Source organism: Durio zibethinus, chromosome 4 (assembly GCF_047325235.1).
Source record: "Durio zibethinus cultivar Kanyao isolate XHJ-2024 chromosome 4, ASM4732523v1, whole genome shotgun sequence".
Taxonomy (NCBI): domain Eukaryota; kingdom Viridiplantae; phylum Streptophyta; class Magnoliopsida; order Malvales; family Malvaceae; genus Durio; species Durio zibethinus.
This window is the reverse complement of record NC_143165.1, coordinates 3,525,462-3,542,079: the sequence shown is the minus strand read 5'-3', so window position 1 is coordinate 3,542,079 and position 16,618 is coordinate 3,525,462. Positions and strand designations below refer to the sequence as shown.

Genomic DNA, 16,618 nt, shown 5'->3' with positions numbered 1-16,618 from the left:
GTCCTAAATGAAAAGATACTAAAAATGGCAATTACCTAAAATAGCATGTTAATAAAAATCGAAAGATACAAATCTTACAATTAAACTAAGCAAATTTTAAAGTATAAAGTAAAATAGAAATTAAAAGAGAAGAATGATGGAAAACAGAAACTAGAGTAGTAATTTAAAATTGAAAATTAAACCTAAAACATAAAAAGGAAAGTTAGCATTTTTAATTGAGAATTAACCTATTTAAAATCCTAACCTAGCCCAACATGTATGAAATGTATAGAAAAAAAAAATTAAACGTGAAAATGACATGAAAATGCATCAAATAATGACCTAAAAATAGAATTTAAAGACTGCCTAAAAGCTAAGCTAAGAACCGAAAAGTATGGCCATCAGTTCTTATTAAAGCATTTCATTGAACACCTAATACACTAACTGCAAACTTCTAAGATAACAAGCCTAACCATAATGCATAGAACTATAACTAAATCTAAGCTAAACTAAATAAAAATGACATGGAAAAATGTTGACCAAAACACTTAAAATAAATAACGCTTAGACAACAAAATAAAGCTAAAATGCAACCTATGTAAGTTGACCAATGAAATTGTGACCTAAATGAATGCAAACATTAAATGTGATTTAAATAACCTAACATAGAATCAAAATAGAATAAAAAATCTATGGACACTAAGTGTTAAAACTAAACTAAAAGACTAGAAAAATACAATACAAATCAAAACACTAAAATGCTAAGAAAATTATTTAAGACTATGTGGTACTGTAAAAACTAAATAAAATGTCTTAAACTAGACCTAAAGATAGACCAAAATGATGCATGGAAACATTCCCCAAAACTAACCAAAACATGCAAAAAATTAAAATGCAAAGCGAAGCTTGTGAATGCCATTAAACTAGACCTATGAACTAAAAATGCTATGGAACTGACCTAGAACCTAAATGACTTGTAAAACCATATGGATGCCCTTAAAATAAACCTAAAATTGAATTAAAAAGATGCATGAAAATAGTTCCTAAAACTGATTAGAAAATAGAAAAAATAAAGCGCAAACCAAAAGTAAGAAAATGACTTAACACTAGAAACTTATAGACTAAATGCTACAAAAATGCAAAATGCTCTTATGCAACATAAAAACTAAGCCTAACTTTAAAATAGACATGTAAATGGACCATATATCAATCCATGATGCTAAACCAATATGAGTAGATGGATCTCTTTCCTGCCATATGATTTCTTTCAATTGACCATATATCAATCCATGAAGCTCCTATTTAGAATATATACACCCAAATGCATGTAACAAAAACCAAAAAACTAAGAAGAACTTTAAACTTACTCTTAGTAGAGCATCGATTCCACTGACATAACCAATATTTCAAGGAAACCAAATAGGAAGAAATACAAATAAAAATTTTGCCAAATTTAAAAACAAAAGGCCAAATCAAAGAAATGAGTTTAAGTAACCACAATTTTTTCTGCTACTTCACAAGCATATTTTGTAGAATATGCATTTAAGAAGTAATAGTAACAATCTAAATAAATATTTCAATTTAGAATTAAATAAATAAATAAAATTTAAGTACCTGATTTTCAAATAGGATTATTCCAAGCTCAGTTTCTTAGCATTTTAGCTTGTAAACTTTTAAATTGTCTGAAATATTATCAATGAAAAAAAATCATAACTACTATTACATTCATACAAAATATCCCTATTATGTTATTCAGATTTACTTTATACATGGTTTCATATTTAATATCTTTGCTTTTTTTATGAAACAAGAAATTAAAAGTTGTAAAAAAATTTTTTAAAGAAAAAACTCCAAAATAGAGAGAAAGGAACTAACAAATGTTATCATAAAACTTGAAACGTAAATATCTTCACTACAAACAAAACACAATTATCCAAATAAAATTAAAAGAAAATTTATGAGAAAAAAAAGGCGAAAGAACTGAAGTTGCAAGATGATCAACCAACATGTAACTATATCAATAGAAAAAAATAATTTTCCTTACTCTTTTTTCTATTTTTTTTTCTCTTATGGCTCCAGTGAAGTCACGGTAATCAACAAAAATCCGAAAAAGAAAAAAAAAACTTTAATTAAAAAACCCAAAAAATAAGCTTCCATAAAGAGGTATACCATTTTTCTTTTAACTTTTTTACCTTGGACTTTGTTTTCGCCAAATCTTTCCTTCTTCAAACTTTAGTAATCCTGTACATAAAAATTAATACCCAACAATCAACAAATTCAATAAAAAATCAACAGACTTTGATAATTCCATTCAATAAAAGAAAAATAAATAAATAAAATTTAAAATATTTAAAAATTAAATCTATTTGTCAAACAAATTTAAGTATCCAAATGCCTATTTTTTTACTTTTAAAATTATCCGATCCACTAAAAAAACTTCTAATAAGCTCAAATGACTTAATTTATTCTAATATTTAGCTTAATTACTTAATTAACATAAGTAATTTCTTTTAAACCATATATAAATTATCTTTCATCTTAATGTAGAATATACTACATTCTAAATTATTAATATTAAATGACACTTATTATTGAAAATCTTTATCTTAAACATCCAAAAATCATAAAAAAAAAATTTCTTTTATCTTTTTTTTTTATTTTTTAATTTACCCTTAAATTAAGTATCATTGATTTAATTTCAAAATCAATATATGCATCTAATGTGACATCTTTGGTGCTTTTCTTGGCAAAAGTTTATGCTTTTGTTGAGGGCATTGGCAGTCATAGTATCAACCTCAGACTCTTTGATGGATCTCTTGTCAGGCTTTTATTTTGTAGTTTACTGATTATGCAATAAGAAAACCAACTCAGTATCGATACCTTATTGGCAAAAATACGATGCAGCCCGCTGTAAGTCTTTTTTTTTTTTTTTTTCCCCTCTGGAAATACTTAAATTGGAATTTATTTAGGGCTACCAATGCACTAAAGATATGACAAATATTTAATTGGTACTTAAAGTTTTTCTCTAACATATGATTCGTGGTGATCAATCAAAAAATCATAATAATCTATATTTCATAATCATGTCACCTTATTTGGTACTAATTTAAAAATTTTATATGACAATGATCTTAAATTATCAAAGTGATAAAATTACTACTTTGAAAAATGATTTGATTCACATTTAAAAAATTAAGATTTTATTACAATGAGAAAATAATTTTTAATATTATTTTCTGATTAATTTACTTGGACAATAATGAAAGTTAATACATTATTCTCTATAAATTATTCATATTCAATAATATTAATTTTTTTTGTAAGATATTTAGTATATATATTTTGTACTAGATTTTTTTATATAATATCAAACACATGATTTAAGATTATTAATTATTTATAATATTACAATAAATTTTATAATTTAACATCATTAGTGATCAATTCACTTTAATAATCTTATCACTATAATAATTAAATCACTACAATAATTTAAAAAAAAATCACATCCTCAACTCCTTCCATAAATTATCATATACTGTAAGTAAAAGAATGAATATGCAAGTAGTTCACTTGTCAAATATATATAAAAATTATATAATCTCAAGTAACATCTTGTACCATTCCATCTGAGATCATCAGAAGTATCATGCAGTCTGAGATCATCAAAGTAGGTAATTAAGCACCAATTAAAAAGCATGCAGTGACCATCTTTTAAAATTCTATTTCTTTCAAACAAATTAAAAAAGATTTCGGTAAAATATTTGATAGTCATTATGTTTTAAAAATGATTAAATCAGTTGAATCGAATTAACTTCTGAATAAATTACAATTTTAAATGATTTATTAAACAACTTTTAAATTTGAAAAATTAAAGTCAAATTTTCAATGAATTTTTTAATTTATGTTGATTTATATTAGTATGATTATTTTTTTACACGTAGACAATGAAACTTTTCAACTCCATAAATGACGTTTGTCTTATATCATGTGTGAGATCATTTTCCTTTATATTATAATAATTTTTTCACTTGTCAAAATCTGAAAATTTTTCATATTTTAATAAAGAAAAAGATTTATTATTTATTTATTTCATGGAAAGGAAAATTCAAGCATATATATATACGAGATAAAAGCTGTTGAGTTGTGTTCCCTCCAAAAAAAGGCGTAAATAACAAATAAAAAAGCAACGTTTTGATATTTTCATTTTCACCCAAAAAGGAAGAAAGAAATGGAGAGCGGTGATTACAACACAGAGCTTCTGTCTCATCAAGTAGAAACGTTGCCGTCCTCTTGGCGTCTCACCTCCGACAAGTTTCATCCTCTTCAACAAAGGTTAAGCTCTGATGATCATCACAATGCCGCTCCCTTCTCTATCATGCTTTGTACTTCTAGTAAGTTTTCCCTTCTTCAATCTCAGTTTTGTAGTTTTTTTTTTTTTTTTTTTTATGAAAACGTTGAGATTATATTAAATTTTGTATTTGAAAGGAAGTGGTTTCTGCAATTGCAAAGAGATTTTCTTGTTTTTTATTTTCATTTTAACTGCTTCCTTTCATTGGGGAGAAAAATATTCCCGGAAGATTTTCTGCTTAATTTCTAACTGTTGTGGTGACCCTGGGATTTGTTGTGGCCATGTGAAGGGTCACGAGTTTTAAGGGCAATTAAATTCATTGTGTCATCTTATAATTAAATTAATAGAAAAATGGAATTATGAAGGAGAATTTATGATGGATGCTTAATTCATTTTGTCATCTTCCAAATATTTGATTTTTAATTTCCACGTCCTGCATGGATTTAATTACTAAATCAATTTTGTTTATTAAACTAATCATATAATATTATCTGCTAAAAAGTTGAAGTGTTTGTCTTTTGTCCCAACAAGATATACAAAGATCATTATTAGGCAGTCCTTGATAAAAAAAAAAAAAAAAAAAATCAGATGAGACTTAGGCCAAAGAATATGGTTTACAAAATCTCAAATTCCTGGCTTTGTTCGTGAATTTTTTGAACTCAAACTTCAGAATTTAAGGGGTGGTCCTTGGAGAACTTGATGGGCATTGAATTGGATCCTCTAAGCTTATTTTCCTTTATTTGTGGTGAAGCACACGTGATAACCAAACCTGTTTCTAAGGCATAGCAAGCACTAATTATGGGACATTCTATGATGTTATAAAACGAAAATCATCTTCAAGATTTTCTATCATATCAAAATTCTGTGAAGTATTATGCATTAGCAGTAAAGGGTTTCTTTTGATTGAATCATAGATTTGTCAGGAAGAAGGTCACCAACATTTTACGACTCTGAGCTACCAACTAGAAGTCTATTCTAGATTCTTAACAATTGACAACTCTTAATATTGAAGGCAAAAGTTCATAGTTTCATCATTCCCTTCTGTTCTTTTCCATGTAATATTGTTTGTATGTATAACAAGTTATAATGTCGTTTCAGGTAGTTTGCCAAATGATGTCATGTACAATCTCTTTCTCTTATAATGTTATGATTGTTTTTGAATATTCTTTTTTTCACTCTTGACTTCAGATAAACAGCGCAAGGTTTCAGAGTACTATAAAAAACAAGAAAGGCTCCTTGAAGGATTTAACGAGATGGAGACCATAAATGAGATGGGTTGTTTGCCTGCAAGCCTAACAGAGGTATTTCCTTCACTGGCTTTGTCCCCACAATGTTTTTATCCCATCTAGGGATGAAAAGAGAACTTAGAGATGTTTTGTTCTTGATTTGCATGAGTTAAAATGATATGGGGAGGGGGAATTGAACTACCCTGAGGCTTTAGATGACATTGTTCATCCAACTAGCAGAGCATTGAACTGTGTCTGCTGGATTAGACCATTATGCACTTCCATTTTCCAGACAATTTGACGGTTTTAAAGATTTTGTTGGGCTTTTAGATGCAGCAATTGGAGGTATTTTCTTCATTTTAGTTAAATGATGCGAACAGTATCATTTAACGAGAATCCTAGTGTATGATCTTCTCATTTTGCCTCAAACATCAAATAAAACTCACAAATCAATGTATTCTGAATTTATATAAATCCTTTTCATTCACAGAAAGCAAAATTTAATCCTTAAGTACCTTTTTTTATTCAGGATGAAATGAAGCAACTTGCTAAGAGTGAGAAGATGGCAGTTCATGCGTCGAACATTGCTAACTTGGTGCTTTTTGCTGCCAAAGTTTATGCTTCTATTGAAAGCAAATCTTTAGCAGTTATTGCATCAACTTTAGATTCACTCTTGGATCTTTTGTCAGGATTGATTCTATGGTTCACTGCACATGCCATGAAAACCCCCAATCATTATCAATATCCAATTGGAAAGAAACGAATGCAGCCAGTGGTAAGTCATTTCTCTGGTCTCCAGTCTAATTTATGGTTATGATTAATTTCAAAGATCATCTTCTATTGATCTGAGCTTTACAGAAATTCTTTTCAGATTGCTTTTCTTCTCACCTCTTGAATAGCTTTTCAATAAAAATCGGTGTTTCTTTCCATTTACAACAAATATCTACTAACTAAGCTTGACGATCCAGGGTATCATTGTTTTTGCTTCAGTAATGGCAACTCTGGGATTACAAATATTGCTGGAGTCTGTCAGGGAACTTATTGCAAAGGTATGCTACTTTGATTCAGGTAAATGCAGCATCTTTTAGATGCTGCATTTACACAAAATTGCCATTAGTTTCTTTAATCATTTGCTATGGTCACAACTTTTTTACTCATTTAGTATTTTGTTCCTTTTGTGGCTATAGTCCCACTCTGAGATCAATCACAAGCAAGAGAAATGGATGATTGGAATTATGGTTTTCGTGACAGTGGTGAAGTTCATCCTCATGGTCTATTGCCGGCAATTTAAAAATGAAATCGTTAGAGCCTATGCACAGGATCATTTCTTTGATGTGATTACTAATTCAGTCGGTTTAGCAACAGCCGTTCTAGCTATTAATTTCCGCTGGTGGATTGATCCAACTGGAGCTATAATAGTGAGTTAAAAATCCTTCTCAATCATGTATGCTATAGTTTATTGGGTTTCAGTATTTTTATTAGCACTATAATGCCCCTGATGCTTCAATTAAATGATGATAATGCTCTCCATGCCATGATCAAAATTATAAATTTTGCTGGGATTCACTGCTCAGTTTGTTCCTAGAAAGAAGTTGTAATTCTCCAATCCTGGCTATGGACGTGTCATGCACCACTTTCATATTTGCACATGCTACTAATATGCTTAAAAGCTCATTATACTTCTTAAATCCATAACCGCAGATAGCATTATACACAATGAGTACCTGGGCGAGAACAGTGATGGAGAATGTAGGGTCACTAATTGGAAAGACTGCTCCACCTGATTTTGTTTCGAAACTGACATATCTGATATGGAACCACCATGAAGAGATACAACACATTGACACAGTTAGGGCATATACTTTTGGTTCTCATTACTTTGTGGAGGTCGACATTGTGTTGCCAGAAGACATGCTCCTGAGTAAAGCACATGACATAGGTGAGAAACTCCAGAAGAAGCTAGAGCATATACCAGAAGTTGAGCGAGCCTTTGTGCATATAGATTTTGAGTTTACACATAGGCCTGAACATAAGACCATGTCCTGATCTTATCATCTATACTTGCAGTGATGACTTTGATTTCTGAAACTTACTAGTGTCTTTTAAATAACTTTGTAGTACTTTTGTTCTACATTCTCCTATTGTAATTTAAATGCTACATAATTTTGCTTTTGTTCAATATGCACATGAATTTCACTCGTTTTTCAGTTGATTACTCTATGATAATCTTATTTTGCTGCTGTAATTTTTTTTTTTTTGGTCTGCAAAATTTGACAGATAATATAAAATGATGAAAATATGAGACAAACAAGAGTCGACACAAAGGATAGGGATGGCAACAAGGCAAATAGGGTTAGGTTTATGCTTGCTGTGACTCTTATTCTCTAATAGTCATCCAATTTTGTCTCAATTTAACATCGGGTTATTATTTTTTATACTCGGTCTCAATCTAATACATGTATTTATAAATAATTTCAATCCAATTCGACTCAAAATTAATTTAATAATTTTAAATATTTTTTAATGGACATCTAACTTTGTCTCAATCTAATATCGTATTATTATTTTTTATACTCGATCTCAATCTAATATATATATATATATATATATATATATATATATATGTATATATATATATAATCTTAATCCAATTTGAGTCAAAATTAATTTAATGATTTTAATTTAGTATAATGTTCATAAATTTTTTTAATATAATACTTAATTATATATAAATAAATATAATATTTTAATAAATTAATAATTTTATTAATATAATATATATAAATATAAAATTAAATAAACAATAAGATATATTTAGATACATCTGAAATGGTTCGGGACTAAGCATTTTTAAAATCACCCTTGACCCGTTCTAACTATTTTGTATATAAAAAATTCGTTCTATCGACTTGATAACCATTTCCAAAAATCGTACCTATTTAATTGGATACGAAGGATTATTTTGGTATGGTAAGAACGGACTCTATTTCTATTAATATTGTTGAGATGGAAGCTTATAGATAGCTAGCTTGGGGAAAATCATGTTAACTAAACTTGTTGGTTTGTCATTTCCAAAAGTGAGAGCCGTGTAAATGAAGAGTGAGTGAATGAGTGAAGATATCAGAGTTTTATCTGATGTTTCTCTCTAAAGTAGACAAAGTTGGATTGTCCCTTGATATTCAAGTGGGAAATTAGCATGTATTTTTAAGACAGGCATTGTTAGCCAAAGACAATCAAGTAGCTATTGAGCCTCTTTCCATTAATTACAAGATGATAAATGCCACCTTGCCAATATGTCATGCATACATTGACAACAAGTATACTTACCATGTATTAGCCATATGTCATGCATTTTCCTTCGCCACGTGTTAGCCACTAGAAAATAATTGTATCAAATAGAAGCACTTAAGTAATAAACTAAAATGTCCGACCTCTTTCAAGTGCCCCATAGTTTCACTCTATGATTGAATTAGGTTTGACAATGAATAGTAAATAATTAAATATTTAGTATTATTTGATCCGATTATTTATCGGATTTAAGTATTTGTAAATAAATAAATAATTGTTGAATTTGAATAATAAATTTATTATTGGTAAAGGATTTGAATAAATTTTAAATAATACCTCTTAATAGTCCGATATTCGAATCCATTTAAATTTTTATATTTAATTACACTTCCGCATTGCAAATGAGTATTATCCATTTATGCGTGAAGTGAGGAGAGAGCTTCTCAATGTCCTCCATCATCCCTCCTTTACTAATTTGAAACAAATTGAAATTGTTGTGTTAGTGATCTATCCATGAAAGAAAAAACAGAGCAAAAAATTGATCTTGAAAAGTGCATTTTTTTAACTGTTATATTCTACACAAAATAATATATCAATATTATTTTGAGATGAAACTTTTACTAAAATAATAAAATTTTTCCTTTTTCTTTAATAAAAATAAAAACAAATAATTTTTAATATAAAATATAATTTATATCAATAATTATTATATCAAATAATAAAAGAATTAGTGTCCTTTTATGAACCTATGAATTGTAAACAAATATATATTAGAAATTAAGATAAATATTGCAATTTATTAATTAAAATTTTTCTATTTAAATTAAACCCAAACAACATTAACACCTAAAATCCTGTTAACAAACAAATAAATGAATTTAATTTATTTCATTTCATTCTTATAAATAAACAAAGATACCTTTGAATCGATGGAGGAAATAAAAATAAAAAATTATAGTATAATGGTTATGAATGCTGTATGTTTTGGGATGAATGGCTCTCATGCCAATGAAGTAAAAGAAGCATTCAAAGAATAGCCAAGTGTAGACATGGCAAGTTTTTATTCTTTGTTGAATGATGTTGATGAACCGTTCTGATTAAACTATATGAAACATATAATCCTCTCTGCTATGTCGTAACTTTAAAATTACAAATTAGAGTTTAATATTAGTGAGTCATGTTTTGATCATCTACTGAGCATGGTAAAGGATATGTTGCCAGTGAGTAATAAATTACTAGAAAGCTTCTACAAAATGGAAAAAAATATATAACAACATTGGGACTTCGTTATAAGAAAATTTATGTCTTGTTGAAATTAAATATTGGTTTTGTTTAAAAAAAGTCATGTTATTAAATGTCATTGGTTTGACACAAAGATCCCCGTTATGGTCTTGTTGAAATTAAATATAATTTAATGCTTGTTAGCAATGAACCATTTGTCTTAGCTTCGAAAGTACATCAAATTTTGTATACAAATTATCTTCGAAAGTACATCAAGTTTCGTATACAAACTATCCTTCTAAAAGAAGAGATTGAAATTATTGGTAAGCAGTTCTCAAAACAAAGGTCAATAGTACATATCAAATAAGTAATATTGATGGAGATAACGAACAGACAATTGATTTAAATGAAGATGTGTTCTAAGAAGTTGAAATTTCTATTCCACGAAATGTTACTATCTTAGAAGAACTTGATAATCCTTCAAGTTCTTGCAGGTGAATATGAAAAGATAGATTTAGTACAAGCTATTCAAGCTTAAGAACAACAAGAAGAAAAAGAATAAAGAGATAATAATAATGATGATGATGAAACACATGAGTTTGCTTATTCTAATAGCGTTTGATGTATGTAGCGTGACTTTTAATGTTATATATAATGCTTATTCGATGTTCATAATACACCTCAAGTAAATATAATACTTTATTATTTGTTTTGTATGCTTATTTTTATATATTTTGCTAATTTCATTTAATCTTGTATTACGAAAAGCATTATATGTGTTTGTTTTTTCTTTGTGTTAAACAGATACTTATGGAATTGTTTGTTCTAAATGATTGTTATGATGGGACATGTGCAAAGAATACTATCCATCGAGGTGATTCTAGGGCAGGATCCATGAGAGATGATTTACATTTCAAGTCATCATGTAGGTTTTGTGATGCAAAGACTTTGTGAAAAGTAAAAATTGTTGCATTTTGCTTTGTGATTTTGGTTGTGTAATGTGATTATTGTTTAACTATCTTTATATTATATTGCGATGAGTGATATATTTGAAATGTGAAAACTATTACATATTTTGAATTGTGATGACAATTGTGTATTGTGATTGTTGATCGACTATCTTTGTCGTATATTACGTATTTTGCTTTATGATGATGGTTGTATATTGTGATTATTGATGAACTAAGCTAATAGTATATTGCGATGACTAGTTATTTGAAAGGTTTTTGCGTATCTAGATGAGATCACATTTGTAAAAGGTGAAAATTATTGTGCATTTTTGTTTGTGATTTTGTTTATGTATTATGATTGTTGATGAAGTATATAATGAAGCAATTTAGAGCAAAGACATTGTAGGAGATAGTGTATTGAACTAGATAATATTTTGTGCATATTAAAATGCAATGACTCTATAAAATGTGAAAACTATTGCATATGTAATAATCAAATATTGATGTTGTGAATTATTTGAAGTTGTGTTATTTTAGTGAACTATACGGGTCTTATAATAATGATTATTGTTCTAAAATTTTTGTAGGAAAACTATGCTCTTGCATTATCTCAAAAATACAGTGAAGACTCTTCTAATCATTCATATTTCAATCCACAAACATAAACAAAAGTTATTTGAGGGATTAAAGCTACGCACACTCATGTATATGGTTTTGGATTAGCAAATAGATCTAGGGACCTGCTTCACTCAACTTAGTCCATTACTAAAACAGGAATGTCTCATTCTTTGTGGTTCATCATCTGTGCCTCATCAAGCTCATCAGCCTCATATAGAAGAACGAATTAATCAGTTGAGGATTAAGCTAAGGGCTGAGCATAGGTCATTTATGGATCAAATAATGCAATTGATGGGATCTAGACAAACTCTGCCATTACAATATTCTAAACTTGATGATGATAACAAAGATTTTGGATCAAGAGGTGTAACAATAGCATAGTGACATTTGTTTTTGGATTTGTTCGAGGTATTTGATGTATGAATGCTATGGATGTTTTATGGATGCTATGAACGTTTTATGGATATTTTATGATGGTTTCAATGGATGTTATCTGGATTTGATATTTTAATTAATAATAATAGAATATTTAAATAATTACACATGTTTAATTGTAATTTATAGGTTTTTTAAATAATTACAATTTTTTAATAACTATAAATGTTTTATTTAAATGATTGATGAAACTGTAATTTTATTAACGAAATTTACTAATAGAATTTTTATCATTACTTTCAGATCACTAAAAAAAAACCCTTTTTGTGATCATTTTCATGCTTATTACTAACAGATTAACTAATTAAACTTTTGTGTTGAAAATGAGCATTATCCATTTATACCTGAAGTGAGCAGAGAGCTTCCCAATGTCCTCCATCCTCCACCTTCTCTAATTTGAAACAAATTGAAATTATTGTGTTAGTGATCTTTCCATGGAAGAAAAAGCAGAACAAAAAGTTCATACTGACCAATGCATTTCTTTTAACTGTTATATTCTACACAAAATAATATATCACTATTATTTTGAGATGAAACTTTTACTAAAATAATAAAAATTTTCCTTTTTCTTTAATAAAAATAATAATAAATAATTTTTAATATAAAATATAATTTATATCAATAATTATTATATCAAATAATAAAATTAGTGTCTTTTTAGGAACCTATGAATTGTAAACAAATATATGTTAGAAATAAAGATAAATATTGCAATTTAGTAATTAAATTTTTTTATATTTAAATTAAAGCCAAATAACATAAACACCTAGAATCCTGCTAACAAACAAACAAATGAATTTAATTGATTTCATTTCATTCTTATAAATAAATGGAAATACCTTTGAATCAATGAAGGAAATAAAAATACAAAATTCTTATAGTAAAATGGTTAAGGATATTGTATGGTTCTCATGTCAATGATGCAAGAAAATCATTTGAAGAAAGCCAAGTGTAGACGCGACAAGCTTTTATTATTTGTTGAATGGATCAAACTAGTCATAATATTATACGCATCTATTTTGAAATTAAATCAATGATAAGTATCATCCATGCCAAAACATTTATTTATTACTAATTTATTTTATTATGTAAAATTTATCATATAAGGCAACTCAAATTTTAAATACCTTACAGCTCCCACTTAATACAAAATTATATTTAGAATTGCAAACTATAGCATAAATAGATAAAATTTGCAAAAAAAAAAAAAAAAAATTACATAAACCAGTCTCATGAAATAAAAACATGAACATACTAAAAATATAAACCAATATAATAAGAAAAAATAAGAAATAAACATTTACTAAACTACGTTTATAAAGAAATAACTAATCACATCGCATGACCTTTTTAGTGCTGATATTGAAGGTTCATTTGTCCTTTTTTCACATATTTTATCATAAAAAATTTTATTACAATTGAATGACACTTATTATCGAGAATCCCCAACTTATACATCCAAAAATCATGTTTGTCTTTCTTTTAAGTTCTTAATTTACCTTCAAAATTTTTTATTTTACTATTTATCTGATTAAAAAAAATATTATACATATAAATTTACAATCTTCAAGCACTAACTTCAACGACACATCAATTAATTTAAAGATCAATCAATATATATTTTTTTGTCTAAAAATGAAAAGTGTATCCCTTTATATTAAATATATGTTACGATCACTCTCAAATAGAGACTCTAAATTTACTCTTAAATATTCTTATGAACAGGAATGATATTTTACTGTATCATAATAATTAGGACCCATTTGATAATTAGTCAAAGCTTGAGCAAATTACCTGCTTTTTAAAGTAGCGCTTGTATCCTAATAACAATAGGGTTCAGATAATGGTTTCATGTTTTTCTATAACAAATAATAAAAAAAAGTTTTAATAAACATATATATATATATATATATATATATAACACAAGTTTCATAGTGATTAAAAATAAATTTTAATTAAATTTTTTTGTTATATAGATTATAGACTCCTAAAGTAAAAAAAAAAATCTATTTTGGACCTATAAATAAGATTTTTTTTAAAAAAGAAAACCAAGAAATTACATGTAATTCATACCTAATCCTTTAGGCTATACATATATCATATTTACATAAAAAGTAAACCTAAAGAACTCTGATACCAAAAAAAGATATTGCTATAAATAGAAATTGAAGAATTAAATCCAGTTACAAAATCGAATGTAAGACAATTGGCTTGAATCACATGTCAATAACAAATTAAATCAAACAAATGAAATTTCACTAAGAATCGCTTGATCCCCATGACACGGCCAAACACAATACTTTTCAAAACATTTTAAAAAGATGGTTTTCTATCCTGAAATGTACTATCCTGGTGTGAAAAAGAAATTATATTCCAAAACTAGGATTCCTTTCATACTTGAAAGTTCCTATATCTAATACATAAAGTCAGCAGGTCTCGAGCACCGACAATCTTTTTTTTTTCTTTTTTTTATTCTGGGGTTGCGACCTCTCGTGTATGGAAAAATGAAAATCAACTGCTCCACTCCATTAAGGCATGAGATATTGGTGATACTTACTTGGCAATGATGTCAATTCAAGACACAATATAATAGCATTAAAGAAAAGTGTACACTGGTAGGACCAAAGCAACATTATCCATGCCTTTCTTAATTGATTACATGGTAAACCATTGTGCTTTTGTGTAAGTGGAGCAGTTGTATTTTCGCTTATATCACTAGAGCTGTATGCAAATTTTCCCACTATAAGGGGAGTGATACATCTTCTTTCTCTTCCAAGGAATCGATTGTTGGAGTAAAAATGGCAAGCAACTGTCGAACAGATTCATCAGACTACCGAACTGAGCTCCTGTCACCTGCTCCGGCTGGAGAGAATGTGACTATGGCAAGTGAACAATATTGGCAACTCAGCATGGATAAGTTTCACCTTCCAGAGAGACGCTTGGATTTCTTCATATTTTAGCCTTAGATATTTCTCAAGGCCTCAAGTAAGCTATTCCAGTATCGTTTGTGCTCTTAATTACTTTGCCTCGTCAATCTTCCTAAGTTCTTTTGCCAGTTTACGTAAAAACTTAATAATTAGCTGACAATCGCAGTCGCGTGGTTTGTTGATAAAATTTTATATTCTTAATTCTTAAGTACCAATAAATTTAATATTTATACTTTGCAATTGTGTACCTTTTCAGGGACAGAAAATTTTCAGAGTATTACAACAGGCAGGAAAAGCTTCTCAAAGGGTTCAATAAAGAGGACGCATTTAATGAATTGGGCATTTTGCCAGGGAGTTTGACTGAGGTTTGTTTCCATGCATTTTCATTTGAATTTTGTTTGATGAAATCGGCTGTTTGAGAGAAACTACCTAACTTTGTGATGCAAATTTTATTCCAGGGAGAAATGATGCAGCTAGCAAGGAGTGAGAGGGAGGCAATATATGCATCTAATGTGGCAAATTTGGTGCTTTTCTTGGCAAACGTTTATGCTTCTGTTGAAAGTAGATCATTGGCAGTCATTTCATCAACCTTGGACTCTTTACTAAATCTAGGCTTTATTTTGAAAAACTGAATAATTTATTTATCTTCAAATTTTTAATGATAAAAAAAAAACCAAATATATTTATAGGTATATTAATAGCAAAAGTTCGAGTCTGATTATAACCCGCATATGCCCATTCAATAATATTTGTCTATTTTTTAAAATATTATTAAAAAATTGAAAGAAATTTTTAATATTTTAATCTTTTCAAATATATTTTAAATTTTAAATAAAATAACTTAACTAGTGAATTACCCATCACTACAATATTAAGGGAATTGAGAAAAAAAAAGCTAAATGTTTTTTTTTTCATTCATTTTAATTAATAAGGATTTCATGATTGAATTTTTTTAAATTATTTTAAGTGGATATGTCCACCTCATTTTGAGATTTGGGTTCAATTTTTTTTCAATAAAAATTAAATTTATTTACCAAATATCTATATTCTCTTAAATTTTTTTTAATTATTTGAAATCTTACTATTTTTAGTTAAATTTATAATTATGTTTTGTAGTTATTAAAAAATATTATATTATATTATATTTTTATTTTTATTTTTATTAATGTTTCATTTATCTAAGTAAGTAAAAAATTTCTTAATTTTGATGACAATGATGATGATGATGATGATAATAATAATAATATTTTTTATAATCATTTGAAATTAATTTTTTATTTGAATAAATTGCAAATACTTCCTTACACTTTAGTAAAATTGACTATATGGTTCCTTAACTTAAGAAAATATTTTAAAATTTGTTATTACATATTTCAAAACAATTTTCTTCATCAGAGATTTTTCAAATGATCATTTTTATGATTAATTCTATCTCTTTACTATTTAAAGTAACATGTAAAATATATATATGTAAATAAAAGTTAAAAAAATATATCTAAGAAGGAAAATTTTTTATAAAAAATGGAATAAAATTAAACTATTTATATTTTAGATTTGTGTTGTTTACGTTATATGGGTTGAGCTTTTTATTTAAAATGGATCAATCATTTGTTAACTTATTTT

The 16,618-nt window shown here is 27.5% G+C and overlaps 1 protein-coding gene and 1 pseudogene across 1 annotated transcript; both read left to right on the top strand.

Moving 5' to 3' along the window:
• Nucleotides 1-4,190: 4,190 nt before the first annotated feature.
• Nucleotides 4,191-7,763, top strand: LOC111287844 (metal tolerance protein 9-like). Its single transcript, XM_022878519.2, has 6 exons — nt 4,191-4,373; nt 5,519-5,631; nt 6,086-6,331; nt 6,525-6,605; nt 6,744-6,974; nt 7,258-7,763. The coding sequence occupies exons 1-6, from the start codon at nt 4,211-4,213 to the stop codon at nt 7,600-7,602; spliced, it is 1,179 nt and encodes a 392-aa protein (XP_022734254.2). The 5' UTR covers nt 4,191-4,210; the 3' UTR covers nt 7,603-7,763.
• Nucleotides 7,764-14,866: 7,103 nt separating this feature from the next.
• LOC111287843 (metal tolerance protein 9 pseudogene) lies at nt 14,867-15,627 on the top strand (annotated as a pseudogene).
• The last annotated feature ends 991 nt before the right edge of the window (nt 15,628-16,618 follow it).

Coding starts and splice junctions, on each gene's coding strand:
- LOC111287844 (XM_022878519.2), top strand. CDS start 4,211: ATGGAGAGCGGTGATTACAACACAGAGCTTCTGTCTCATCAAGTAGAA. Junction 6,606..6,743: donor TCAGGGAACTTATTGCAAAG/GTATGCTACTTT, acceptor TTGTGGCTATAG/TCCCACTCTGAGATCAATCA. Junction 6,975..7,257: donor ATCCAACTGGAGCTATAATA/GTGAGTTAAAAA, acceptor CCATAACCGCAG/ATAGCATTATACACAATGAG.